Raw genomic sequence first — 24,855 nt, 5'->3', positions numbered from 1 at the left:
AACTCGAGCAAACACGAGACCCATTATATTGAAAATGTTTGTTGAATAACTGTCAACAGCAGGAGATTGGTTCAAGCCAAAAAAATAGCTTGCAGTAACTGTGAAACTGATGTGTGCTACATTCATCAGACATTTTCTGTTGGAACCCGTCTCCTGCCCATTTCCGATGCGATTTTTTTATGGAAGTTACACTTTCAACTACCATTTTGGCGCAGTAAATCCAGTGATGTGTATTTCGCTTTAATAGCATTATTTTTGCAATAGTTATGCTTACTAAGCAATGAAAAAATGAAGTTGATGGATAAACTATTCTAAATAGCTTCTACAGACAGAGTGATTTGAAGTAGTTTACTGAGGGGTGTGAAGAAATGATTAGGGAGAGTGAGGTTGTTAACATGCTTGCAAAGTTTCACGCAGTTTCTGGTTAGTGGCTTTCATGTACATCGCTAAGTTTCAAAATTTACCTTCACCTATGCCAATGTGTAGGTTTTCCTCTCTTCAGTGTTTGTTAGAGCTGAAACTGAGTGTGTATTATTTATGCAACTATTTTACAAATGTGTTACATGAGCATGTCACAAGCATTTTTATAAACGAGTCCAAACCTCATTTACCTTTTCCATGGAAGTGATTCACACTTGGAAGTATGTCAAATTACTCTTGCATACACAATATTGAAAGCGGGTAGTATCTAAAATGTAAAAAAGTCTTGATTGTCAGGCACAAGCCCACTCTATGTGTAGCTTTGTGCAGTTTGCATAAAGTTTGTGATGTGCAAAGATCAAAAGAAGAAAACTGCACTTCCCTATGTAACACTGCCCATGAAAGCGTTAACAGAAATCAGTCCTTAATTTGTAAATAAAAACGTGCTGGTGCCCAAAGCCCTCCTCTTAAACACGTGTCTGCTGCATTTAAATGTGCGAACAAATAATACTGAGGCAGCGTAATCCTGAAGCAATCTCGGGCCTCCTCAATTCATTTAAAGTCACTCCCTTCCCCTTCACCTCACTCTGGCAGCTTTCTGCTTTTTTGAAGTTTGTGACGCTTTTTCGTTTTTCTCTTCCTCCGTCTTTCCCATATGTGTCCTTGGCTCACAGCAAATGCTTGAGGCAGAAGAATAAGCGCCAGGCCCTCAAAAATAAGTGCTGGTGCTCAGCACCGGAAATAACAAGCACAAATTAAGCACTGACAGAAATGCACAATGGCTGGGCAATGTGCTTTCTGAAAAGTTAATGGACCAGATGTACTATTCTTTCATGCAGCGCAGCAATGCAACTTGTTGTTCTGTGTTACATGAAAGAGAAAAAAAAAATGGCACCATATCTACTAAAATAAGCTGCACTTCTGCTCTATCCCAGCACTGGTGCACTGTGTGCTGCCTAATGCTGTTGCAGGTTCACTTGCACCATGATGGGCAGAATTGTTTTTGTGCGTGACAGGTTACCTTCCTGTACAAAAACAACCCTTAAAGACATAGGGGGTCATTCTGACCCTGGCGGTCAGCGACCGCCAGGGCCAACGACCGCGGAAGCACCGCCAACAGGCTGGCGGTGCTTCCTGGCCAATTCTGACCGCGGCGGTAAAGCCGCGGTCAGAAAAGGGAAACCGGCGGTTTCCCGCCGGTTTTCCCCTGGCCATAGGAATCCTCCATGGGGATTCCGACCCCCTTCCCGCCATCCTGTTCCTGGCGGTTCTTACCGCCAGGAACAGGATGGCGGGAACGGGTGTCGTGGGGCCCCCTAACAGGGCCCCATAAAGATTTTCAGTGTCTGCTTTGCAGACACTGAAAATCGCGACGGGTGCCACTGCACCCGTCGCACCCCTTCAACTCCGCCTGCTCCATTCGTTGTTGTTCATTTCCAGCGGGAAAGTCAGAATGACCGCAGCGGTCATTTGACCGCGGTACGGTCTTCTGGCGGTTCCTGCCAGGCGGGCGGCTTCTGCCACCCGCCGGGGTCAGAATGACCCCCATAATCCTCTTTATCTGTGGGCTGCAGAATGGACAGAGGAAGTAACAGGAGGCAGCCACATGTGCTGTTTTGTGTTACTTTGCAATTATTAAACCATGCAAAGATATGCAAATCGATGTTGCATGGCTTTTTAAATGCCAAAAAGGATTTGAGTCCGGGGTGCGCCACAAAAATGACACAACCCCAGTGCAAAATCTTAGTTAATCTCGGCCTCAGTGTCAGGATTATTGTTATTTCATTGATATCTAGGGTTTTCATTTGATTGGAATGGAAGAAGAAATGTGTCAGAATAGTATAGAAAACCCTTGACAATGGTGCTCGTTTGGTGTGAAAGTCCTGAAAGTCAATGGTCTCCAAGAAAGCAGAGCTTGCCTTCACTGGGCTGGTGTATTATATAGGAAAGGGTATGGTATACTTTCTGTCCATGCAGACCTTATATTTGTAGCTACTAGGAAGTGGTTAGATAGTGTACTTCATTATTAATTAAATACAAAGCATATCGAACAACTTTTAAGGCTGTTCACAAAATGATATGTTGAAAGGTACAAGAACATTTTTAAAGCTGAAAGCCCTCTTGTACTTTTCCAGGAACTTTGTGACAAGAATTAGGGTCCTTTTCAATGACAGGATAGCAGAGAAATTCTGATTGTTGTGAACTCTAAAAACAATTGCTGTGTCAGACACTGAAACTGATTGTGATTTAACCAACCGTAAATGTCTGGTCCTTTTAAGCATGTTCAAGCTTTACAGTTTTTTTCATTTTCTCAAGCTTGTGCCATAGATTTCTTTTCAGGGCTCACGCAAAACAATCTATGTTTAAGTTTCAGCTGTAGACAACATTAGCTGTGGGTTTGCCTGATCTGATGTTAACAATAGTGCTAGAAATTGGGTTTTTGGTTGGCAGTCAGGTTACCCTCTGTCCAAGCAAGAACCCTCACTCTAGTCAGGGTAAGTCACACACACTCCAAAATTAGCCCGTGCCCACCCTCTGGTAGCTTGGCACGAGCAGTCAGGCTTAACTTAGAAGGCAATGTGTAAAGTATTTGTGCAATAAATCATACAATACCACCATATAGCACCACAAAAATACACCACAAAGTGTTTAGAAAAATATATAATATTTATCAGGATAATTGTAGGTCAAAACGAATAAAGTTGCAATGTGAATTTGTAGAGATATCACTGAAAAGTGATATGAAATGTCTTAAGTCTTTTAAAAAGCAAACAAAGTCTCTTTCAAGCACAAAGTACCTGGTTTTGGAGTGGAAAATCTCCTCAGAGGGCCACAGAAGAAGACATACGTGGAAAAATGGTGTGTGCGTCGATTTCTCCCCAGCACACACGGACTTGCGTCGTTATATTCCACGCGGGGGAGTCGTGCGTCGTTTTCCGGCTGCACGTCGTTCTGCGGGGCTGCGCGTTGAAATTTCGATCTCACGGCAGACGTCGCGTCGATTTCTCCTCCGGAGGTCGGGCGGCGTTGTCCTTGCGAAGCCGTGCGTCGAAGTTCCGGTCGTCCCAAAGGCGTCGCGTCGATCAGCGTCTGTGTGCGGCGTTTTTCTCGCCGCGGAATAAGCTGTGCGTCGAACATTTCGGCGCACGGAGCGTCCAAGTGAAAAAGAGAAGTCTTTTTGGTCCTGAGACTTCAGGGAACAGGAGGCAAGCTCTATCCAAGCCCTTGGAGAGCACTTTCACAGCCAGGCAAGAGTTCAGCAAGTCAGCAGGCCAACAGAAAGGCAGCAGTCCTTTGTAGAAAGCAGACAGGCGAGTCCTTTGAGCAGCCAGGCAGTTCTTCTTGGCAGGATGTAGTTTCTGGTTCAGGTTTCTTCTCCAGCAAGTGTCTCATGAGGTAGGGCAGAGGCCCTGTTTTATACCCAAATGTGCCTTTGAAGTGGGGGAGACTTCAAAGAGTGGCTAAGAAGTGCACCAGGTCCCCTTTCAGTTCAATCCTGTCTGCCAGGGTCCCAGTAGGGGGTGTGGCAGTCCTCTGTGTGAGAGCAGGCCCTCCACCCTCCCAGCCCAGGAAGACCCATTCAAAATGCAGATGTATGCAAGTGAGGCTGAGTACCCTGTGTTTGGGGTGTGTCTGAGTGAATGCACAAGGAGCTGTCAACCAAGCCCAGCCAGACGTGGATTGTAAGGCACAGAAAGATTTAAGTGCAAAGAAATGCTCACTTTCTAAAAGTGGCATTTCTAGAATAGTAATATTAAATCCGACTTCACCAGTCAGCAGGATCTTGTATTACCATTCTGGCCATACTAAATATGACTTTCCTGCTCCTTTCAGATCAGCAGCTGCCACTTCAACAATGTATGAGGGCAGCCCCAAGGTTAACTTATGAAGGGAGCAGGCCTCACAGTAGTGTAAAAACGAATTTAGGAGTTTTACACTACCAGGACATATAACTACACAGGTACATGTCCTGCCTTTTACCTACACAGCACCCTGCTCTAGGGGTTACCTAGGGCACACATTAGGGGTGACTTATATGTAGAAAAAGGGGTGTTCTAGGCTTGGCAAGTACTTTTAAATGCCAAGTCGAAGTGGCAGTGAAACTGCACACACAGGCCTTGCAATGGCAAGCCTGAGACAAGGTTAAGGGGGGCTACTTAAGTGGGTGGCACAACCAGTGCTGCAGGTCCACTAGTAGCATTTAATCTACAGGCCCTAGGCACATATAGTGCACATTACTAGGGACTTATAAGTAAATTAAATAGTCCAATCAGGTATGATCCAAAGTTACCATGTTTAAAAAGGGAGAGAGCATATGCACTTTAGCACTGGTTAGCAGTGGTAAAGTGCGCAGAGTCTAAAAGCCAGCAAAACAGGGTCCAAAAAGTGGAGGGAGGCAGGCAAAAAGTTAGGGGTGACCACCCTAAGGCATGTCAGGTCTAACAAATAGATAGCATGGGATTTTGGGATAGCCCCTGGCTCATTACTGGAAGGGTTTGTTGTCTATCTCTATAGTTTTCTTTTAATTTGATCACTGTTTTCCCTGTTTGTTTGTTTCACACAGGAACATTTGGCTCTCGCAGTGTTCTGATTCGATGAGTTGCATCCGTCTATGTTCTAATTATAGGGCTTCTTGTATTTTTTAGTGTTCAGCACTTCATAGTAATGCATGCATCTCCTAGGTCTTCCACCGTTTCCTTGTTTATTCACCCCGTCCACTTACACATTCTCTTTTTCATTACCTCCTTCCTGATGCTCCTCTCGACCTCCTTCTCCTGCTCTCTCTCCGGCTGGCCAAGTTTAATGTTTTCACAATTGTTTTAGGGTTTGGTAGCTCTAAAATGCTGCCAAACCTCTCGCTTTGCAGGTCTTTTTTCACCTTTTAATTTAACATTCCAACATGGGCCGTCCGCCATGTTTTACCAGTAAATTTAAAATGGCTGCGATACATCGTGAAACATGCATGTATGACGATGCACAAGTGTACATGCATATAGATACATAGTTGCTCATTGGAAGTCATCTTAAAATTGATTTTCTCTGATAGAATTTGAAAGCCTAGATCTTTTTGCTTTTCCAATCCTTTTATTTATAAAAACCAAGATATCTACCATGTTAGCTCCTCATGCTATTTGTGCACTGTGCCGGGTTTAGCGATAAAATAATAGGACTGCATATGAGACTGGTGCTTTTGCGTACATGTGCACAGAGTAGGTACTTCTGGATGTTGTCTCGGAATTGTAAATGCTGAATTTAGATTACCTTTTTAAAAATGTTTTTCTGTTTCGTATACAACACTAGATCTGGTGTGCAATTTTTAATTACATAAAACAAATTAAATACATATTCAAAACACTTACAGTAATTCAGTTGCAGTAAATATGTATTTATAAGAATACATCTGAATGACATTTATTTCTGGACTCCATACAGTGATTGAAGAGAAAGGCAGGTCAACTTCCCCCTCCTTTCCATATCAAGGTACAATGTCGGGGACACAAGAGACGTTCTAAGGCTTGGGATAAGTGGACTCTGGCCAAGGGCCTCAGCCTTTCAGGGGACACCCTGACAGATTCACTCAGTTCTCCTCACAGTCCTGCCCTGACGACCTTGAATGAAACTTAAAGGTAGATTGCTTTAAATACAGTTTTCCTTTAATTTATTTTTACTATGAAACATGAGCGGGAGTCTATTGCAGAGAAATGCTGTGTGTTTTTCAACACCATGCAACACCCATAAAAAAGTTCCTTTTAGATCAAAACTGGACCTCTCATATGGGAAATGGCACTCGGTCGCAGAGATTATTTGCAATAATACTAGTGAGCTGCTGCTATATTACATTGGAATTGAGTATACATATATATTACATTAATATTGAAATGTCACCGTCCACGAACATTAGATAGAAACACATTTAGAAATTGGACCAGTGTCCCTGTGCTGTATCCGTCACCTGGCCAAGGAGAACAAGCAAATGCTGAAATTGTATCAGACGTTCGAAATTTTTCTGGACAGGGGCCCCCAAAATACGTTCGGGCCAGAGACCCCGAATCCTTAAAATGTCACCGGAGACACTGACACCTTGCCCCAAAGTAGTGGATCCTGTTCTTTTGGCTTGGCGTGCCGGGCTGAAAGTGTATCACCAGGGCCTTGCGGCAGGGTTTCTGGTGATGGCCTACTCTTTCTTCCATGGTGTAGCGTGAGCACCCTGAAGCCAAAAGGCACCGGTACGTCTGTGTCATAGGTGACAGATGGACGGAGATTTTGAGGGCCCTGGAGGCATGGAAGTGTATAATAGTCCAGTATTATTGGAAGGTGTGGAAGGAAGCACCAGGAGCCATTGTGGGAAGGGTTTGGCAGGTAAATTCCATCACTGTGCTATATTCCGCTTATTCTAGCCCCTTCCCTCAGTTAGGCCCTGATTTTTTACTTTTTTTTTGCACCGCATTAGCATCATTTTTGGGTGCAAAAACGGCACAAACTTACAAAATACAATTTAGGCCCATATTTATACTTTTTTAGCACCTCATTTGCATCAATTGTTATGCAAAAGCAGTGAAAACTTACAAAATATAATTGTATTTTGTAAGTTTGCTCCGCTTTCGCGTCAAAAAGTGACGCAAATGCGGCACTAAAAAAGTATGAACATGGGCCTTAAATTTGTAAGTTTGCCCTGCTTTGATGTCAAAAAATGATGCTAATGCGCCCAAAAAAGTATAAATCAGGGCCTTAATGTGCAGGCTGCAGAAATTAATGTAACTTGCGGTTCAAGCGTTTCAGTCCCAGCGTTACCGACTGTAATCCTTTTGGGACTGGACAGGTAAGCATGTTATATTTCAGCAAGTGTAACATGTGTGATCTGTGCCATTATAAAGCGCTAAGAATGACAGCAAATGCTCTGGCAGCAATTGAAGTGATTTTTTTTCTAAAAGCAATGCTGTTCATAGCTGCTTTGCTGAAGATATCACTGCAAGAACTGGTTTACGAAAAGAAATAGAAGATTAAACCAGAAGTACATCAGCCAAACAAGTAAACCGCTTAATGGCACGTTAATGCTTAGAAACACCCTCTTTCTATAGTCCCCCGGAAACAGGGTTGCAGGGGATCAGTCTGTAATGAATATGTGTGAGGTGCAACAGCAGTGGCGTAATGCAGTTTAATGGGACTCACCTATATTATGATGAAGAGCCCCTGAGTTTCCCATAGGTCACAAATATTCATTGGATTTGGGTTGAATGGGGCCCCAAGAAAGATTAAGCCCCCTTTAACCCACAACGGCTGCAGGGGCTTGTGTTACACCTCGGTGCATTAGGTGTGGAGCTGGGCTACTTTAAATGTTAATCAAGTATTACCTTTTTATTCTTAGAAATGTCACTATGGCTAACGGCCTGGTTTAGAGCACGCCTGCTGCCTCAGTTGTAGATAAGGGACACGAAACGTGAAATGTAGATTTCAGTACAGGTCAATGACAGTCCCAAAATCTCAAGTATACAGGCGTGCCACACACGCTGTGCGACCACTGGTCCATTTCTTGAGGTCTTTATTAAATACTATTTATCTGCTCCGTTTAGTGAGGGACTCTCAAGCTTCAACTCTGCTTTTATGTGTCTTCTGGAATACTTTGGGGTGTTAGCCAAGCGACTCAGGATCTTCTACAAAAAAATAAAGGACCAACTGTTTGCTTGATAGTAAGCATAACATTTTGTATTTATTTCAATGAGGACGTATTGGCAAAATCATCAGGAACTTATTACTTGATTCACTCGACTCAACAATGGGAGCATGACTAAAGTAGGCGCAGCTGACGTTAATTCGGAAGTGTTGGGGATTCCCCACGTGATTTACCTCTGGCCTGCTTTTTTCTGTGCACTCTCGTTTTACTCCTCTCGCCTTTCCCCACTCAAAAAAGCTACTCGTCCGTCGTGGTGTTTTTCATTTTCTATTTATTTATGTTTTTTCATTCGGGTCCGGCATCTGCAAAGTGCAACCTGGCAACTTGGTTATTTTAACTTTGTTTTCATCTTATTTTAATTAAAAGTACTATTCTAACATATGCATTTGCCATGTTAAAATGCTAAATTTAAAATGGCCAACATGTGTCACTGCAAACGCGCACCCTTGCACCACTACGTCTGCATGCATCATTGCACGTGTCATAAAACATTTGTACATATTGGCTAGCCATGTTGGAATGAGCTGTCTAAATAACCAATTGCAAATTTCCCGAGATGTACACACATGTATAACACATGAGCCCCTCAGCAACTGTCAATAAAATAGTTTTGGCAAAGTCCACAACTCAGCCTTGTAGAGCTGAGACCATTTGATTTTGCCCATGCTTGCTTTGTGATTGACTTCCTAAACATCATGGGGCATATTTACGAAGCCCCTAGCACCACCGGAGTGTCACTTTTTGTGAGGCTCCGATGGAGCTGTGCACTGCACCATATTCACAAGGTGGTGAGAAGCCACTTTTTGTGGCTTAATGCCAGCTTGTAAATATGGGCCCCTCCGACACAGTTTTCTGCGCCAGAAGGGTGTGCATTGGGTGTTGATGTGGGCGTTCTACTGTAAAACCCATTGCTTTTGATGCTGCCCCAGATTTACAAGGAGTCGTAAATCTGATGCACCGCCAAAAATTAATCCGACCTCAGGGGTGGTGCTAGCATGGCTCAACGAGGAGAAATACTTTTATTTCCCTTCGTTTTTGCTTTTTCTATGTGTGCTGCAGAAGGCAGAATGTGCCATATTTTTGTAAATACAGTGCATCCCTGCATTTCTAAATTGGTGCAGCGCTGCCAATTTTGGTGCAGTGCCGCGCTGTGCCACTTTTTCAGTAAATATGCCCCTAGTAAATGAAGCATTTCATTGTGTTATGACACGTACTACCTAGTACTCTTGAAGGCTAAAATGTGACTCATTTAAAATTAATTTGCAAATATATTTATCATGCATGTCACAAATAAGTCTGGCAGGCTGAAGGAAAATCTACTTCCAAAAGCAACAGCTGTCAGTGAGTTGATTCCCTGGTGGTCTGTTGTAGTTCACTGCAGATTTCTAATAAACAACTAGAATGTTCACATTCTACATTAGTGGCAAAATGGGAATCATGTTGCTAAATAGATGTTCAGTTTACAGCCTTTCCTCTGAAGCAGGCTGAAGTAAATGAGGTGGTAATGCTGACATTTAACCATCTTGTTAAAACTGTACGATGGCATCAGTGCTTAATTTGTGCTTGATGTTTCCGGAGCTGAGCACCAGCACTTATTTTTGAGGGCCGACGCGTATTCTTCTGCCCCCAGTACTTGCTGCAAGGAAAAGGCACATATGGAAAAGACAGAGGAAGAGAAAAACGAAAAAGCGTCACAAGGAGAGAAAGAAGACAGCTGCAAGAGTGAGCTGGAGGGGCAAGGAGTGAGTGTAAATGGATTGAAGAGGCCTGAGATGGCTTCAGTATTACTCTGCCTCAGTATTCCGTGCTCCCACATTTAATTGCAGCAGCCCTGTGTTTAAGAGGAGGGTTTGAGTACCGGCACGTTTTTATTTACAAATTAAGCATTGGATGGCATGTATAGATTTTTTGTCATTTAAAATATAGTTTAAAGGGCTAAAATTGTTATTGGAACCGTAACTAAGCCCAGCATTTCTTTTCCACACCTTTTTCCTGTGACTATTGATTCTCTCTTTCCCTTATTACCTCCTTCATTTCAAAATAGCACTATTTCAGTCGATACCAATGTTTTTTTAATCTTCCATTTAAAGGTGTGGCAGTAGATTTTGTAGGCGCAGGAATCCATTTGCAACTGACCTAATAGCTAAAATGAACAGATTTGTGCTCCTATAAGTAGCAATGCCCCTAACATGATTTGCTGTTTGATCATTTAATTTTTCCTTTTACTTTTTTCCCCATCTACGTTTGTCAGTAGTTGTATCTCACTGAATGAGTTTGCTCTGACTTCAATATTATTTCTATTGTGAGTTAAATATAAGGAATTAGAAAAACACTTCACATATATATACTATCTGTAAAGTGTTGTCCTGGATACCTTATAAATGGCTACATTTAAAGGTAATTAAAGCCTATTTAAAATAAGTAACAGTATAAATCGTAACACCATTGAGGCTACATTTTTTTAAAAGATAGCCAAAACTGGCATAAATTACACACGACTCAAAACAGTTAAAATATAATACAAAGTGAAATGAATATTTTTGGGGACTTAATTATTTTAGGAACTTGTAGTAGCTGAGATAAGAACCTTTCTAGGAAGTTACTCACCAATCTGCACAGAAATGGGAGTGGTGCTAAAGCTGCCTTCTGTCGCAGTATATCTCCCAGAGCAGGCACTTCTTTGTGAGATAAGTAAACATTCTAACTCTTTATTAGATCTCTGTGAACGTCAAAGGCAGCTGTTACAGGAAGACTGTGGAATGATAAGTCGGTTGATGCTATAGTGAAGCTTGCCTCAGGTACTAGCTATGAATCTCCTGGGTAGATAACAACCAGCTAGGGGCCAATCGAAATGCAGCATTTTTGGTAGTGTACATCTGATTTGCAATAAAACAGTTGCACATTTGGTTATTGAAAGTGGACAAATAGCAGTCATTTCAGACACTCCTAGGTCCTCAAGAAAGTTGTGTATTCCAGGGAAATTACAAATGTTTTCGTTCCCTGAGATACTATTACATATCTGTATTTTTTTTATAGGTAAACTAAATTAAAAATATTGATAATGAAAAATGAAAGCCTCAATTGCTTTATATCTACTATAAGATACGATTATCGGACATTTCACATGGTGTTCTACTGTGAAATTCCAGCCCATGTGCTTTTTTTGTGTTTTACTTAAACTGGGGGTCTCTCTGTCTTATACATGAACTGTTATTTCTGTTTTTTTATCATTCTTCCACTCTGGCTAACAAATATATACTCTATTGTTCGTCGCCCAGAACTCTCCTCTTGGTTTGGGGTCAGAGACTAGTGGCGCATGCCTGCAGTATACATGGGGGCACGCCACTACCAAGAAACAAACCTAGAGTTTGCTTCTTTCATTAGGCTCTATATTTTGGTTCTCTTGCCTAACTTCTTATTTCCATTTAAGCTTATTTTTTAGTTTCATAAATTCATATTTCATCCCTTGACTTTTATTTTTTTCAAATAGAAGCATTTTACCTTAATGCTTATGCCAATTTGTTAGGGAGTGGGGAAGCCTGGTAGAAGGCAAGGTGAGGCACCAGTGTTGTGTTCTCCTTTGTCGAGATGCAGCTGTGAACAAGCTGTATAAAAAAATACCAATAATAAAATCTGATGTTTCCATCAACATTTATGAGTGACGTACTCTTTTTGCTATATCGGTCTATTCCAAATATATCCCCCCCATCAGAATATAGAAACCTAATAGATAATACTCCCAACATTGCCACTAGACATTGGTCGGTCTATCTATTTGATGATTCACACCACATTGTTCTCAGTGCACAGATGCAAACTTTACCACACAGATACAAATATCCAAAGATAAGACGCTTCTAATCACCCCAGACTTGTCATAAGACTTTCTGAGCATGCACATGTCCTACTAAGTAAGAGTCACTTAACTTAAATTCTTCTGCATGCGTAACTCATTTTTAATATTGCCCATCATCGTGAGTAGTTCTTCCAAAGTGTTTTACCTTAATAACTTTAGTTACTGTTTTCCTTGCCCATGACTAGAGCAATTTGCTTTTAGCTTCGCTCAGATTGAGCCTCCATTTTATAACTAACACCTCAGCCGATGTTTCTTTTACTCACATTGAAGGTAAACCATTCTAATTTAATTTAATAACTGTTTTAGGCAGCCCTCTGATGGAAAACATCCTTCACAAGAAACTATGGCGGTCATTCTGACCCTGGCGGTCTTTGACCGCCAGGGCGGAGGACCGCGGGAGCACCGCCGACAGGCCGGCGGTGCTCCAATGGGGATTCCGACCGCGGCGGTAAAGCCGCGGTCGGACCGGCACCACTGGCGGGCTCCCGCCAGTGTACCGCCGCCCCATTGAATCCTCCACGGCGGCGCAGCTTGCTGCACCGCCGCGGGGATTCCGACCCCCCCTACCGCCATCCAGATCCCGGCGGTCCGACCGCCGGGATCCGGATGGCGGTAGGGGGGGTCGCGGGGCCCCTGGGGGCCCCTGCAGTGCCCATGCCACTGGCATGGGCATTGCAGGGGCCCCCGTAAGAGGGCCCCTACATGTATTTCACTGTCTGCTGCGCAGACAGTGAAATACGCGACGGGTGCAACTGCACCCGTCGCACAGCTTCCACTCCGCCGGCTCGATTCCGAGCCGGCTTCATCGTGGAAGCCTCTTTCCCGCTGGGCTGGCGGGCGGTCTGAAGGCGACCGCCCGCCAGCCCAGCGGGAAAGTCAGAATTACCGCCGCGGTCTTTCGACCGCGGAACGGTAATCTGACGGCGGGACTTTGGCGGGCGGCCTCCGCCGCCCGCCAAGGTCAGAATGAGGGCCTATGTCTTCCAAATCTGAAGCACAGACAGCCACAGAGATGATCGAGGCCTAAACCTGAAAGGCATGAATCCACATCTAAAAATAGTTTTGAAACAAAAAGCTTATTGCCTAGACCTTGCACTTAGTTGTTGAAAGGCAGTATTTGTTCTAAAAAATGAGATCCTGAGGGGCTTGGCACTAGCAAATCATGGTTGCTTACATCACTCTTGGAAACTAATTGAAAGGCTTTATTCCCCAATGAAGGTAAATTAATCATATGATATTTTATAGAAAGTTCCCATTGACAGGGCTCTTCATAATAAGCACTAGTAGTGCTAACGTTCCACTATAAAATACCTATAAAACTTTGCATTAAAGTAACAGCAAGGCGATAATGCTTGCAAAGCTACAAATTGTTTAGGACTTTTGCATGTTATATTATTGTTATATGGACAGCACAGTTTCCCATCAGCAGGCCTTGGACCACCGCTTGATGCCTAGACCTGAGAAATCCTGTGATGATGTGCTCTTGAGTTGGTGTCTCATGAGTTTTTGGTGGGTGACAGTGTCATGTTTATTGAGCTGTGGACATGCAAATTGTTTTCGAAGAAGTGGTGTGTAGTTTTTTAATCAATAGTTTACTGATCTGTTAGGACAGTAACATGCTTCTTGCTGAGCTATAACAGATATGCTAAGCCTGATAATTCTAGACATCTATTTGAATCTTTTCGGCATATGAAAGAAACTCTATGTGCCCTGTTGAATGTTTGGCAGATGCTGCTAGGACAAGTTTGAGAGCTGACGATTAATCCTGTTTTTGGGCACAAGGCTGACAAGATAATCTGGAAGATGGAAATTGTGCATACCCGTCAAAACGCACCCTTTGCCAACTTTGATTGGTAAAAAACGTAATGATTTATGTTGACTGCCAATACCTTAAACATCCAGCGGCATGCCTGCCTTAAATCATTCGCCATATGTACATCGTGTCAAGATCCTTTTCCGATGTCTCTCGGCTATTGTGTGACACTTAAGTTGCCCTGAGCAAACAAATCTGCAACTAGTTGGACTCGGTGAGTCGCTTTAATGGTACTCACTGACATGTGGTCCTAAATGAAGTAGGTCTGACCCATTACTCGAAACCACTAAACAAAAAAAAATCAATTCATACATTTTTTTCTAAAGAGGTTGTATTTTTTGTCAGTGCTTTTAATGTTCTTGTTCAAAGAAAGCATGAACGATTTATTTTTGTGTTAGTATTTTGGCTAGAAGAAGTGAAAGTACAAGAGAGGCTTCCATGGGATAAGCATAGGAGTGGTATGTAAGATTTATTATATTATTGCACATTCTTGTTTCGGAAAATGTTGGTGACAATAGCCAAAAGTCAGAGAATTGTATTAAATGCAACATCATCTTAGATTATTGATTTAGGTCACTGAACAACTCACTCCTGTCTGCAGATTTGAGGTAAGGAAGGACCTAGTCAAATTCTGCAGATTTGTGTTGTTTTGTCTCAAGTAAACTCATGACTCATGGAATAATTAATTGCTCTTTAACACAATGTCTGACAGCTTCCAAGTGTGATATATTGCTTAACGAGAATGAGCTATTTAATCACCTGGCAAGAGAGCAAACAATGCAGGGGAAGCAGTTCCAGGTGGCCTAATTGCCTCTTAGATGTGGGGCAACAAGTTGAAGTGAAAAGTAGAAAAGTAGGGAGGCTAACTGCCCACGGGTGAGTGAGTTAAGTTTTGGTCAAGGGCTACGTTGATCCACCCGTAGTGTTGAAGTAAGAAATGTAAGATTGCAGATGTTCTGAAATGATCTGGAAAACTGAGCTCATGACACAAATGTGACATGAATGGTTAATTTCATACACATTGACTGGTAGTTCATGTATCAGTTAATAGCGCAGGTGCGCCTGGGGTTAAATCAGTTACTTACTGATACAGGTCACTGGGACCCAATCGTATTACACAGTAAGGACAAGATGCTAACTCAGCTTTCCCATGTCTTGGCGTTATTACTGAACATTGTCTCTGTGTGGCTCGTGCATTAATAGACACCATTCCATAGTAATTGAGGTTCAGGAGGTCATGATGGGCAGAATCTGAATGGGGTAAGTATATATGGACTTAGGCTAAACAGCTTAGAAATACTTAGTTACAGAGGAACATACCTACCTTAGTAGCTTGTTTAGATGTTTGATATTAGACACTTCTTTTCAAACCTACAATTTCACTAAGCTCGATGTTATGGAGATTTGACTCATAAAGACATGATAATGCGTTTGTAAATATTCAGAAAGTGTACTGATGCGTCTTGTCAGTGACCCTGTGCTTTGCATCCTGAGGACGTATGACCTTGCTGCAATACATGTCAGTTGAAAACAGATGGAAGAAAAAAATGGCTGTTACAGGATCTGATCATAAAAGGGGTAGTTTATCAATACATGAGTGTTTCTACAATCGTGTAGGAAGCATGGCATATTGGGTTATGTACTTTATTTTCAGAATACAAAATTCGGATATACTATTAAATGTTGCAGCAAAATGAATTCTCTTAATAACAAATGGAACAGGTATTGAAGACGTCAATAGGTCTGGCCTTTGCAAGCTTTCCACAATTTCTTGTGTTTAGGTTTTTGTGCTTAGATATGCAGTCTAAAAAATATATGGCAAATATATACCAAAGACCCAGCAGCTCTTGCATACCAGCCCAGCAGTGAAGTGTACTTCTTTTCAGATGGCTGTGCACATGTGGTCAGGCAAAATGCACAGTGCCAAAGATCCAACCAATGAAATAGGCTTACTTATTGCCCCATGCTGCATGCTATATTGGGTAGAAACAAAATATAAATAACATTTGAAAAAACAGTACATTAAGAAGGCTGTGCTAGGGGACATGGTCTGGAGGCTAAGATGGTGGATGCAAAGTTCTGTGTCTCTACAGAATCCTCCAACCATTTGTCATAATACTGATATATTTGAGGGCCTGCGGGGCTACAGATTCCAACTGTGGACACCTGCTATCTCCCAGGTAGCGGGACCAGTCTTGGGGTGGACAAGGATCAGAAGGCAAGGAGGTGATTCAATGCCGGGCCTCAGATACTGGCTTCCCCATGATGACAACCCTGAGGTGGTGATCCTGACACCCGGGAGTCCCAGAACACAGAGCTCTACACAGGTGGGGCAGATTCCACCAGTCACTACACACTGCTGAGAGGATCCACACCCCGTCCTTGGGCTTTGCAGAGGTGCAGGACCAAAGGAAAGCACAACAGCACAGCCAGTGGAGGAGCAGCAATCCAGGAAGGTCTGAGAAGGAGTGCAGGAAGAGCAGGCGGTGCAGCCGCCTCTATGTAAGGAAGGTTCCTAGGCCACCTTGGTGGAGTAGAGTGGACCCCGTGCTTTCCCCCCTCCTGGTGGTTGGGAGGAGGGGGGCACACTAATACAGGGTGCCTCTAGAGCCAGATGACCAGCAGAGACCAGGTTCCCCCAATACTGGTGTTTAAGAAGAAAAAGTCCTTCGACTTTGGAGAAGCAGAAAGCGGAACTCAGGAGGAGTTTAACTCCCCCAACCAAGGCCCACACTAGAGATGACCTGCATCTGTTCCTTGCCTTCTGTGGAGGTTCCAGGACTGCCAATATAGGTGCTGAATCCTTGGAGGGGTGAAGGAGGAGAAATCAAGAAGGCATGAAGGAGCCCCAACTGGAACCTCAATGATCCAATTTAGAGGAGAATGGCTGACATCATAGATCTCACATGACAAATTCTCCCAATGCTCCACCAACGAATGGGCGTACAAGGACCTGTGTGCCTGACTGGTGCTGGGGCACGGCAGAGAACCATCAACACCCTTTTCTTGAACTACATGGACAGGGGCGTGGTCCTGCATGAATCCAGAAGCAAAGGCAAATTCTTCTTTGAAAACAAGAATGTTATGCTCTTCCCAGATTAAACCTGACTCATCCGCAACATCGCAGATTGCTCCTGTCCGTAAAGCACAAATTACAGGCAATGAGACTCCAATACACCCTAAAGTTTCCAGCCAAGCTAAGAGCAAGCTTTAAAATAAACTTTTCTTCTTTGAGATCCCAGAAGATGCATGGGACTGGGTGAAAGAGAGAGTTGTGCAAACATGTGAATCCTGGAAGGACTCACCCAGAACTCAGATAGGACTGGTCAATAAAAGGAGACCAAAAGTGTTCCACCCTTCGTAACAGAGAGGGAGGCGTGAGAAACGCTCACTTGAACAGAATAGAAACACACCCTCAATCCTCAGGCACATAATACAGGTGACACCATGCAAATGGGGATAGAGAACAGGAAGCAGAGTTGGTGGGAAAGCCTCCAACAGATGACTACACCCTGACTGGAGTAATTTGCTCCTCTGCAACACTCACCTACAGACTAATGACTCAGGGTTTTTTTCTGATATCAGGTGAGGCAAAACACATTGAGCCACTCAGGGGTGACTGCAGAGTAGAGAAGGTGCTCCCCCACAGATTTGTGTTAATCTTTGCAAGCAGTTGTTGGGAGGGAATTACAGATGCATCTAAAGTGGATGTATGGGGGGAAGGAGAAGTTGTGCTACATCATTAATTGGAAAGTTGAGGGGAGGCATCCAGTGATTCCCCTGAGGCACTTGGGTTGATAATTTGAACTACCATTCATTGTCCTCGGAAACCCATGTGATGTAGACACATTCCACTCAAGGAGGATAATGAGAATCTTACCCATGTAAATATCACAAGATGTCTGTGTTAGACATCCAACATAAAGCTAGTACTTACTTATTTGCTAAATATAACGTATTATAATATAAAGATGTTCTCATTTTTAATGGCTTTAGTGGTTAGTATGTGAGGTTATGTTTAAGTTACTTGTGCCAAAGGCATTGTAATTGTATGTTTTTTATTTCAAACACTGCCCCCTATCATTAACTATTGTGGAGCTTTTCTGGATACAAAAGTCGTGCAGTTTTAAAAATACGGAAGTGGGCGCTGGGCACCTTTGATAATAGCACATGTGCCAGTTAACTCGGCAGCAGTAGGCATCGGAGCGAATCTCATTAGCACAGATATTGTAATATCGGCTTCATTAGGAACTCTGTGATGGAGTTACCTAGAAACAGCCAGTGGATGAAAAGGGTTGATCCATTCTGCACGCGCTAGTGGTTGAAGAAAAATGTGAGTGACAACAACTAAGCAGTGTTAGTAGAGTGCTAATCAAAGAGCCAAAGGGCAGTTTAAGCAGCTCCTTCATGCCATGTTGTAGTCTTTCATAAGGCAGAGCCTTGTACAGAGGCAGTGCACCAAATAATAAAGAACAGGATTTGCACACCACGACAACCATTGAATTTAAGTTGCTGTAACCTGACCCAGAACGCTGTACACCAGGGACCATTCATTTAAATCGAGTGCCTGTTGCTGCTGCTAGTTTGTAAAATGTAATTTACTGGTGTGCTGGATCAAGGTGTGGACAGAAAGGGATTGCTAGCTGGACAGGCTGATTCTGAAGGATTGCTTATCCTTGGACCATGCCATCAAGATTCCTTGTATTGTGTATATCGAGGGTGTTTTTAGTAGCCTGGGTACGGAGGACATATTCTGTAGCCCGTAATCCCTGAGAACAGCCGAGGTGAAATGGGTTAGGGATACATTTTCAGAATGGAAGTTACTATAGAGCAAACGGAGTGAACTCTTGAAACCCATGGCAAGGGGGCATATGCTGCGAAGAACTGTTCGTACTATGAACCCATACCTGCTCATTCTAAGGAGTGATAGGGTCAGATTTTTATTGATCAGCTTTAGATTCAACATAATACATCATCTCTGGGCCTTGGGGGGAGCTGGAGCCCCTTGGGTTCCTTGGGTCTCTGTGGCTGTGTCCATCAGTCTCCACAGGAAACCATTCACTTCATATTGTTCTGTAGTTTCTTTACAGGTACTAGGAAAATGTTTATTAAACCTTTATTGATGTCCCTTAACTTTAGGCAAACATGGCCGGCCTTCATGTTTCCAGCTATCATCTGACGATCATATTATTTTTAATAATATGATACTTAAATAAATAAATAAAGTGAGTTGCTTTTTAAGAGAGTACAGAATTCCAAGCTTGATTAACTGTGCGGTTGGTTTTTGCTTTCCTAAATTTTGTAATCCGAGGATTGTTGTTTATGCTTTTGAATCTGAGTTCTTTTGATTTTTGTAATGTGTATTTCAACAGTTTTGCTTGTTGTATATTTAATTAAAAAAATTATTGTGGTTTGCATGTGCTTTTATGGTTATAATATAACGTGATAAACCCTAAACATGTAATTTAATTTTGGAGAAACTCAGTTAAACCCAATCTTAGTTGTTTGTTTTGTCACCACATAAAGTTAATGTTTTTTTTCCTTCTTTTTTTGTAGGCTATGTACATGTTCTATGCACTGGCTATTGTCTGTGATGACTTCTTTGTCCCTTCTTTGGAAAAGATTTGTGAAGTAAGTAACTAGAATTTGAATTGATACCATCTATCAAGTTTATTAATTTCATTATGTAATAAAGAATGTTTCAGCTCAGCATAACCATCAATGTATGTATTGAATAATTAACCAAGCACATGTATTAAATGGAAAAAACATAAACACTTGAGTGAACAAATTGCTCCACTGACATAAGTCCTGATTTAGGATTTGGCAGGTAGCCCACTGCCCATCATTGTTTCAGATGACATTATGGGGGATATTTATAGACCCCTTGCGCCACCTTGCGCCACGCTATTTTTTCAGCTCCCCTAATGGAGGAATGCCCACTTTGCATACATTATGCCTGGCGCAGGCATAATGTAGCGCAAAGGGTTACAGGGTGGCGCAATGCCACATTGCGCCACATTAACGTCATTATTTATGACATAAATGTGGCCCAATGAGGCTTAAATCTCAGCGCCATATTTACAGGGTGGCGCAATGCATGCATTGCGCCACCCTGTAACCCTTTGCGCTACATTATGCCTGCGCCAGGCATAATGTATGCAAAGTGGGCATTCCTCCATTAGGGGAGCTGAAAAAATAGCGTAAGGGAATCTATGAGATTTCCTTACGCCATTTTTTACGGCACTATTAACGCCTGCTCAAGAGCAGGCGTTAAAAGGGGGCTTAAATTCTTTAGAATGGAACCCTTGGTACTCTGCAGGAGTAGCGCCAATATTGTGGCGCTACTCCTGCAGTGTACATCAATAGCATCATGTGAAATGATGCTATTGCCCCCTACCCTGCACCATGGTGCACCGTATTTTAAATACAGCGCACACATGGTGGCGGTAGGGGGGTGCTAAGGGGCGCAGGGAAAGTGGCACTGCACTCGGTGCAGCACTGCCTTCCTTAAATATGACCCTATATGTGCCACCCTGATGGACTGCCGTCAGACAAATTTAGAGATCACTGCTGGCCCAGTGGTGATTACTGTATCTTCAGAGGAACGGCTGTCACTGCTGTTTCTCTGTAGGTACCAACTTGGTGAACAAACAACCTTAGTTTTAATGCCCATTCACAAAACATTTTGCTTTTCAAAAATTCCTGCATTGGAGTTTTGTTTTGAAGCACTGGTAACTAGACCCTCACAACCAAGAGTGTAAAGGGTCATTATTTGAATGTTTCTGTTCATTACAGCAATCTTTTCCATTGCAGTGATGGACAGTTAAAAAAGGCATTAAACCGTAAGCCCTAAACCATAAGCGTCAGGCCACTGGAGTAAGTTTCCCATCAACAGAGCCTACGAGGGCACTGCCTAAGAAAATTTGACCATCCGTCTGGTGGTTGTGGAGGGGCAATTGAGAATTTGTCTAACAATATATTTCGTCACATTTGTGATGGAATATTCTGCCCATCAAACTATAAATCAGGCCCATGGTTTGTACAGTTGTGTGGTGTTTTAGTAATGACTTGTTGAATGAGTGCTTTAGCACTTTGAATAAGGTAAGAAGTAATTAAGAGTTGTGATCCCCTTATGTGTTGAATTTCACTATTTTAGTGTAGGAAGGGCCCTTGTTTGCAGATATATATCTACTATATATATATATATATATATATATATTCACTAAAAAGGTGAAATCACTGGCTATATTTATCTCTAGTAACTGTTTGATGAACATTCTTCAAACAGCATCATAGTTATTAGCAAAACAAAAAAGACACTTTCTTGTTATACTTACCATGCATGGTGAAGGCCATCTGTGTGGCTAAGTCAGGAGTGGTAACAGCTGAGTGGTAAAGACATTGAGTGATAAAGGTTTCAAGTTAATGACTGTTTCTCCTCCTACATCCCCTAAGACTCTGAAGGTCTGATTCACAAAGGTAACTTACACTTTTGAGTAACTTTGACTTTTGATTCTGTTTACTACTTTTGGTTGTTCACAAAATACAAATATAAATGTAATCCAAAATTTTATCTTGCATACCTCCAACTAATTGAAAGACCTGGGAGTCATTCACAATTTGCAGGGCTATTCACAAAAATAACTTACACTTTTGAGTCATTTATACATGTAACTTACTCTTACATGTTTGAGTTACTTTACTACTTTTGGCGATTCACAAAACCAGAATGTAAAGGTACTCAAAAGTATATCAGTAAATTACATATGTAAATTACTCAAAGGTGTAAGTCACCATTGTAAATAGCCCCAGAACCTTCAGTTGGCACAGACATGTGAGTTACATTTTTGGAGTAAATGTACACAGATTGTGGAGTAGAAAGAATGTAGAAAAGTACCCAAAAGCGCAAATTACACAGTAGCGCAAGTTCTTTTCGCGAATCAGTTCAGTTTCTGGTTGTGGATTCAGTTTCTGCAATTCCTGTATCATCTTATATGTAGTGATATTATGTGCATTTCTCCAAGTGGAAGCACTTTTGCAATTATTTTCAAGTGCTTGGGTCCTGGATTCACACATTTTCTTCACAAACACTACTAAACCAATGAGCTTATAGTTAATTACCACCCTCTGCAGGAGTAGGTTAGTTCCTCCAGATGGCCTGCATTATTTGTTGTTATTTGCCCTATTAAAAATTGGGTTTCTGGTTGGCAGATGTATGCATCCTGTTGAAGCACAAACCACAATGCTAGTCAGGGTAGGTCACAAACACACCCTAAGTTAGCCTGTGCTCGCCCCCTGGTAGCTCGGCACAGAGCAGTCAGGCTTAATTTAAGTGGTAATGTGTTAAGTATTTGTGTTTATTTCCAACAGTAAAACAGTGAAAACACCTCACAAAAAGATAATACCCCTGGTTAGAAAAACAGAACTTAATTTAATGAACAAACCAAGACCAAAACAACAAAAATCCAATAAATAGAAAGAGGATTATGATTTTTTAAAGAATAAACTGAAACGTAGCGCTCAAAAGCATAAAGTGTCAACCGGGGATATCTGGTTGTGATAGATTGGGTCAAGTCTGAAAGTCCAGGCCGACTGTAATGGACCATATGTTGAATACAGGGATCAGCCTAGGCCCGCTGAAAAAGTATCTTGTTCTTGTCAATGAAGATGCTAGGAGCAGAGGAGGTGATGCGTCGTCATCGATACTTGGGATGGAGACGATGTGTCTGCTCTGCAAAGTAGAAATTGAGGCGATGTGCCGCAGTTGACGATGCATTGCACTTGATCCTTGCAGCAACAGTGATGCGTCGGTATTGATAGAAATTTGCCAATTCTGAGCGATGCAAAGGCATTGGGAGTCTTGTTAAAGCAGCATTTACAAGGCATTTACAAGGCCCCAGGACTGGAATGGCACCACTTGGTAGGGCAGACTCACAGATTGCAGAGTTCAGGTGCTGTAGGAGAAAAGAAGGATATCTTTTGAGTCCTTAAAACATCAGGAAACAGGAGACCAGTCCACTGGAGTCATTCTGGGTGATGGGTTCAAGTGTTGTGAGTCCAGTCCCTCTCACCCAGGCAAGGAGGGCAGCAGGTCAGCACAGCAAGAAAGCAGTTCTACAAGAGCAGCAATCCAGCGGAGTGACAGTCCTTGTAGCAGCACCGCAGACTTTCTTCCTTGTGGAGTACCCATAGGTCCAGAAGTGTACTGAGATGGTAGGGTTTGAAGTCCAGTTCTTATTCCGAGTGGTGCCTTTGAAGTGGGGGAGACTTCAAAGAAGGGCCTTAAAGCACACAGAGGTCTTCCCTTCCTGCCCTGGCTCCAGACTCACTGTTAAACAGTCATTTGTGTGCCTACAGGACACCATCTTTTCAGGTGTAAGTGTGAGGCTGTGTCCAGCTTCTCCCTCCCATCTTGCCCAGGATGGCCCTTCAGGATGTGGATGGCCCATCAGTTACACCTAAGCTCCCTTTGTGTGTGGCTGTCTAAATTTAATGCACAAAGCCCAGCTGTCACCCATCCCAGATGTGTATTAGAGACAAGCTGTAGGCACATAGGGCTACGAGCAGAACAATGCCAACTTTCTAAAAGTGGCATTTTCAAAATTGCAACAATAAATGTAATAAGGAATCCCCCACTTTGTCATATGAGAGGGCAGGCCTCACAGTAGCGAAAAACAAATTTCAGGATTTTTCACTAGCAGGATGCATAAAACTTAAAACTATATGTCCTGCTTGTTATTTACACAACACCCAGCCCATTGGGCATTGTGGGACCAACCTTAGGAGTGACTCATATTTAATAAAAGTGGAGTTTAAGGCCTGGCAAGGGGTTTTAGGTGCCATGTCGACATGGCAGTGTAACACTGCATTCAGGCTGCAATGGCAGACCTGGCACATGTTTTAAAGTGCTAGTAAGTAGATGGCACAAGCAGTGCTGCAGGCCCACTAGTAGCATTTCATTTACATGGCCTGAGAACATGTAGTGCACTTTACTAGGGACTTATAAGTAAATTAAATATGCAGTAAGATATATACCAATCAGGCCAGGTTTTAGGGAGAGAACATAAGCGCATTAGCAGAAGTTAGCAGTGATAATAGACACAAAGTCCTAAGGCCAACAAAATCAAAATCAGTAAAATTGAAGGCAAGCAGGCAAAAAGTTTAGGGAAAGGTCGCCCTAAAGATGTCAGGTCTAACATGCCACGTTTCCAGATCTTTCTGAAATAAGGTTGGTGCAGGGTAGGTTGTAGCTATGTTTTGAGGATGCAGATGCTAACAGCCTTGTGCAAGTCAATTGCTAAAAGTCATTATTATGAACACCAATTTTGAAACCCAAATATCCTTTGTTGTAACAACAAAGATGTGAGAAAACCAAATGTGATTGTATTGCACTTCCATCAAAAAAGCAAAATAATGTGCTGTAACCTTTGTGCTCTGATGGGTAGTGATATGCTGCCTCCCCCATGCCTCTGGAGATTGGGGGATAAAGGGGATTATGGACAGCACTCTTCCATCCCCAACTACCATGTTCAGAGTGAGGCACACTGACAGGAAAAAGCATGACCAATTGACAAACAACTCTGACAGAGCCGCTATCAACAAAGTCCTTGTTCTCTCTTACGCTGAGAGCAGAGACTGCAGTTATGAGGAGGGAGAGGGAGTAATTCAAATAAGGTTGAGTAGGAGGGTGGCAGGATGAGAGGTACTTTTTAGGTCAAGCATAGCAGTGCCCAAGCACTGCTTTTCCGACGTGTTGTTATCTATTCAGGTTTTTAACCACGCCCACCGCACGCCCATCACTATAACTCGTTCATGGGCGTGCCCTTCAAAAATCATTTTTTATCATTGGTAAATGCTTTACGTTTGTCCCTCCTTTGGACGGTTTTGTTACCGCCTTGGACATCGACCCTGTTACATGGCTAATTGCACTTTTGCCAATACTTTTGACTGCGAGTGAACTTCTTTTTTCTTTTGTGTGTCTCCTTCACACTCAGAGCGAGGCACTTTGAATCTCCTCGCTTATGTGAAATTGTTTTAGTTTTCATTTTGAATTTATGTGGCAAGAAAACTCAAGTTAGGAGTTTACAACGC

At 42.6% G+C, this 24,855-nt stretch overlaps 1 protein-coding gene across 2 annotated transcripts in view; it reads left to right on the top strand.

The window, feature by feature from the left end:
• The window catches only part of SLC24A3 (solute carrier family 24 member 3), a 1,392,829-nt gene that overhangs the window by 717,892 nt on the left and 650,082 nt on the right, over positions 1-24,855 (top strand). For both annotated transcript variants that reach the window (XM_069234727.1, XM_069234728.1), the window contains exon 4: positions 19,318-19,392. In XM_069234727.1, coding sequence (XP_069090828.1) covers positions 19,318-19,392 — 75 coding nt within the window. The remainder of the gene's footprint in view (positions 1-19,317; positions 19,393-24,855) is intronic.

The sequence above is a fragment of the Pleurodeles waltl genome, chromosome 5 (genome assembly GCF_031143425.1).
Source record: "Pleurodeles waltl isolate 20211129_DDA chromosome 5, aPleWal1.hap1.20221129, whole genome shotgun sequence".
Lineage (NCBI taxonomy): Eukaryota > Metazoa > Chordata > Amphibia > Caudata > Salamandridae > Pleurodeles > Pleurodeles waltl.
The sequence above is the reverse complement of the archived record's forward strand: the minus strand, read 5'-3'. Positions and strand labels throughout refer to the sequence as shown.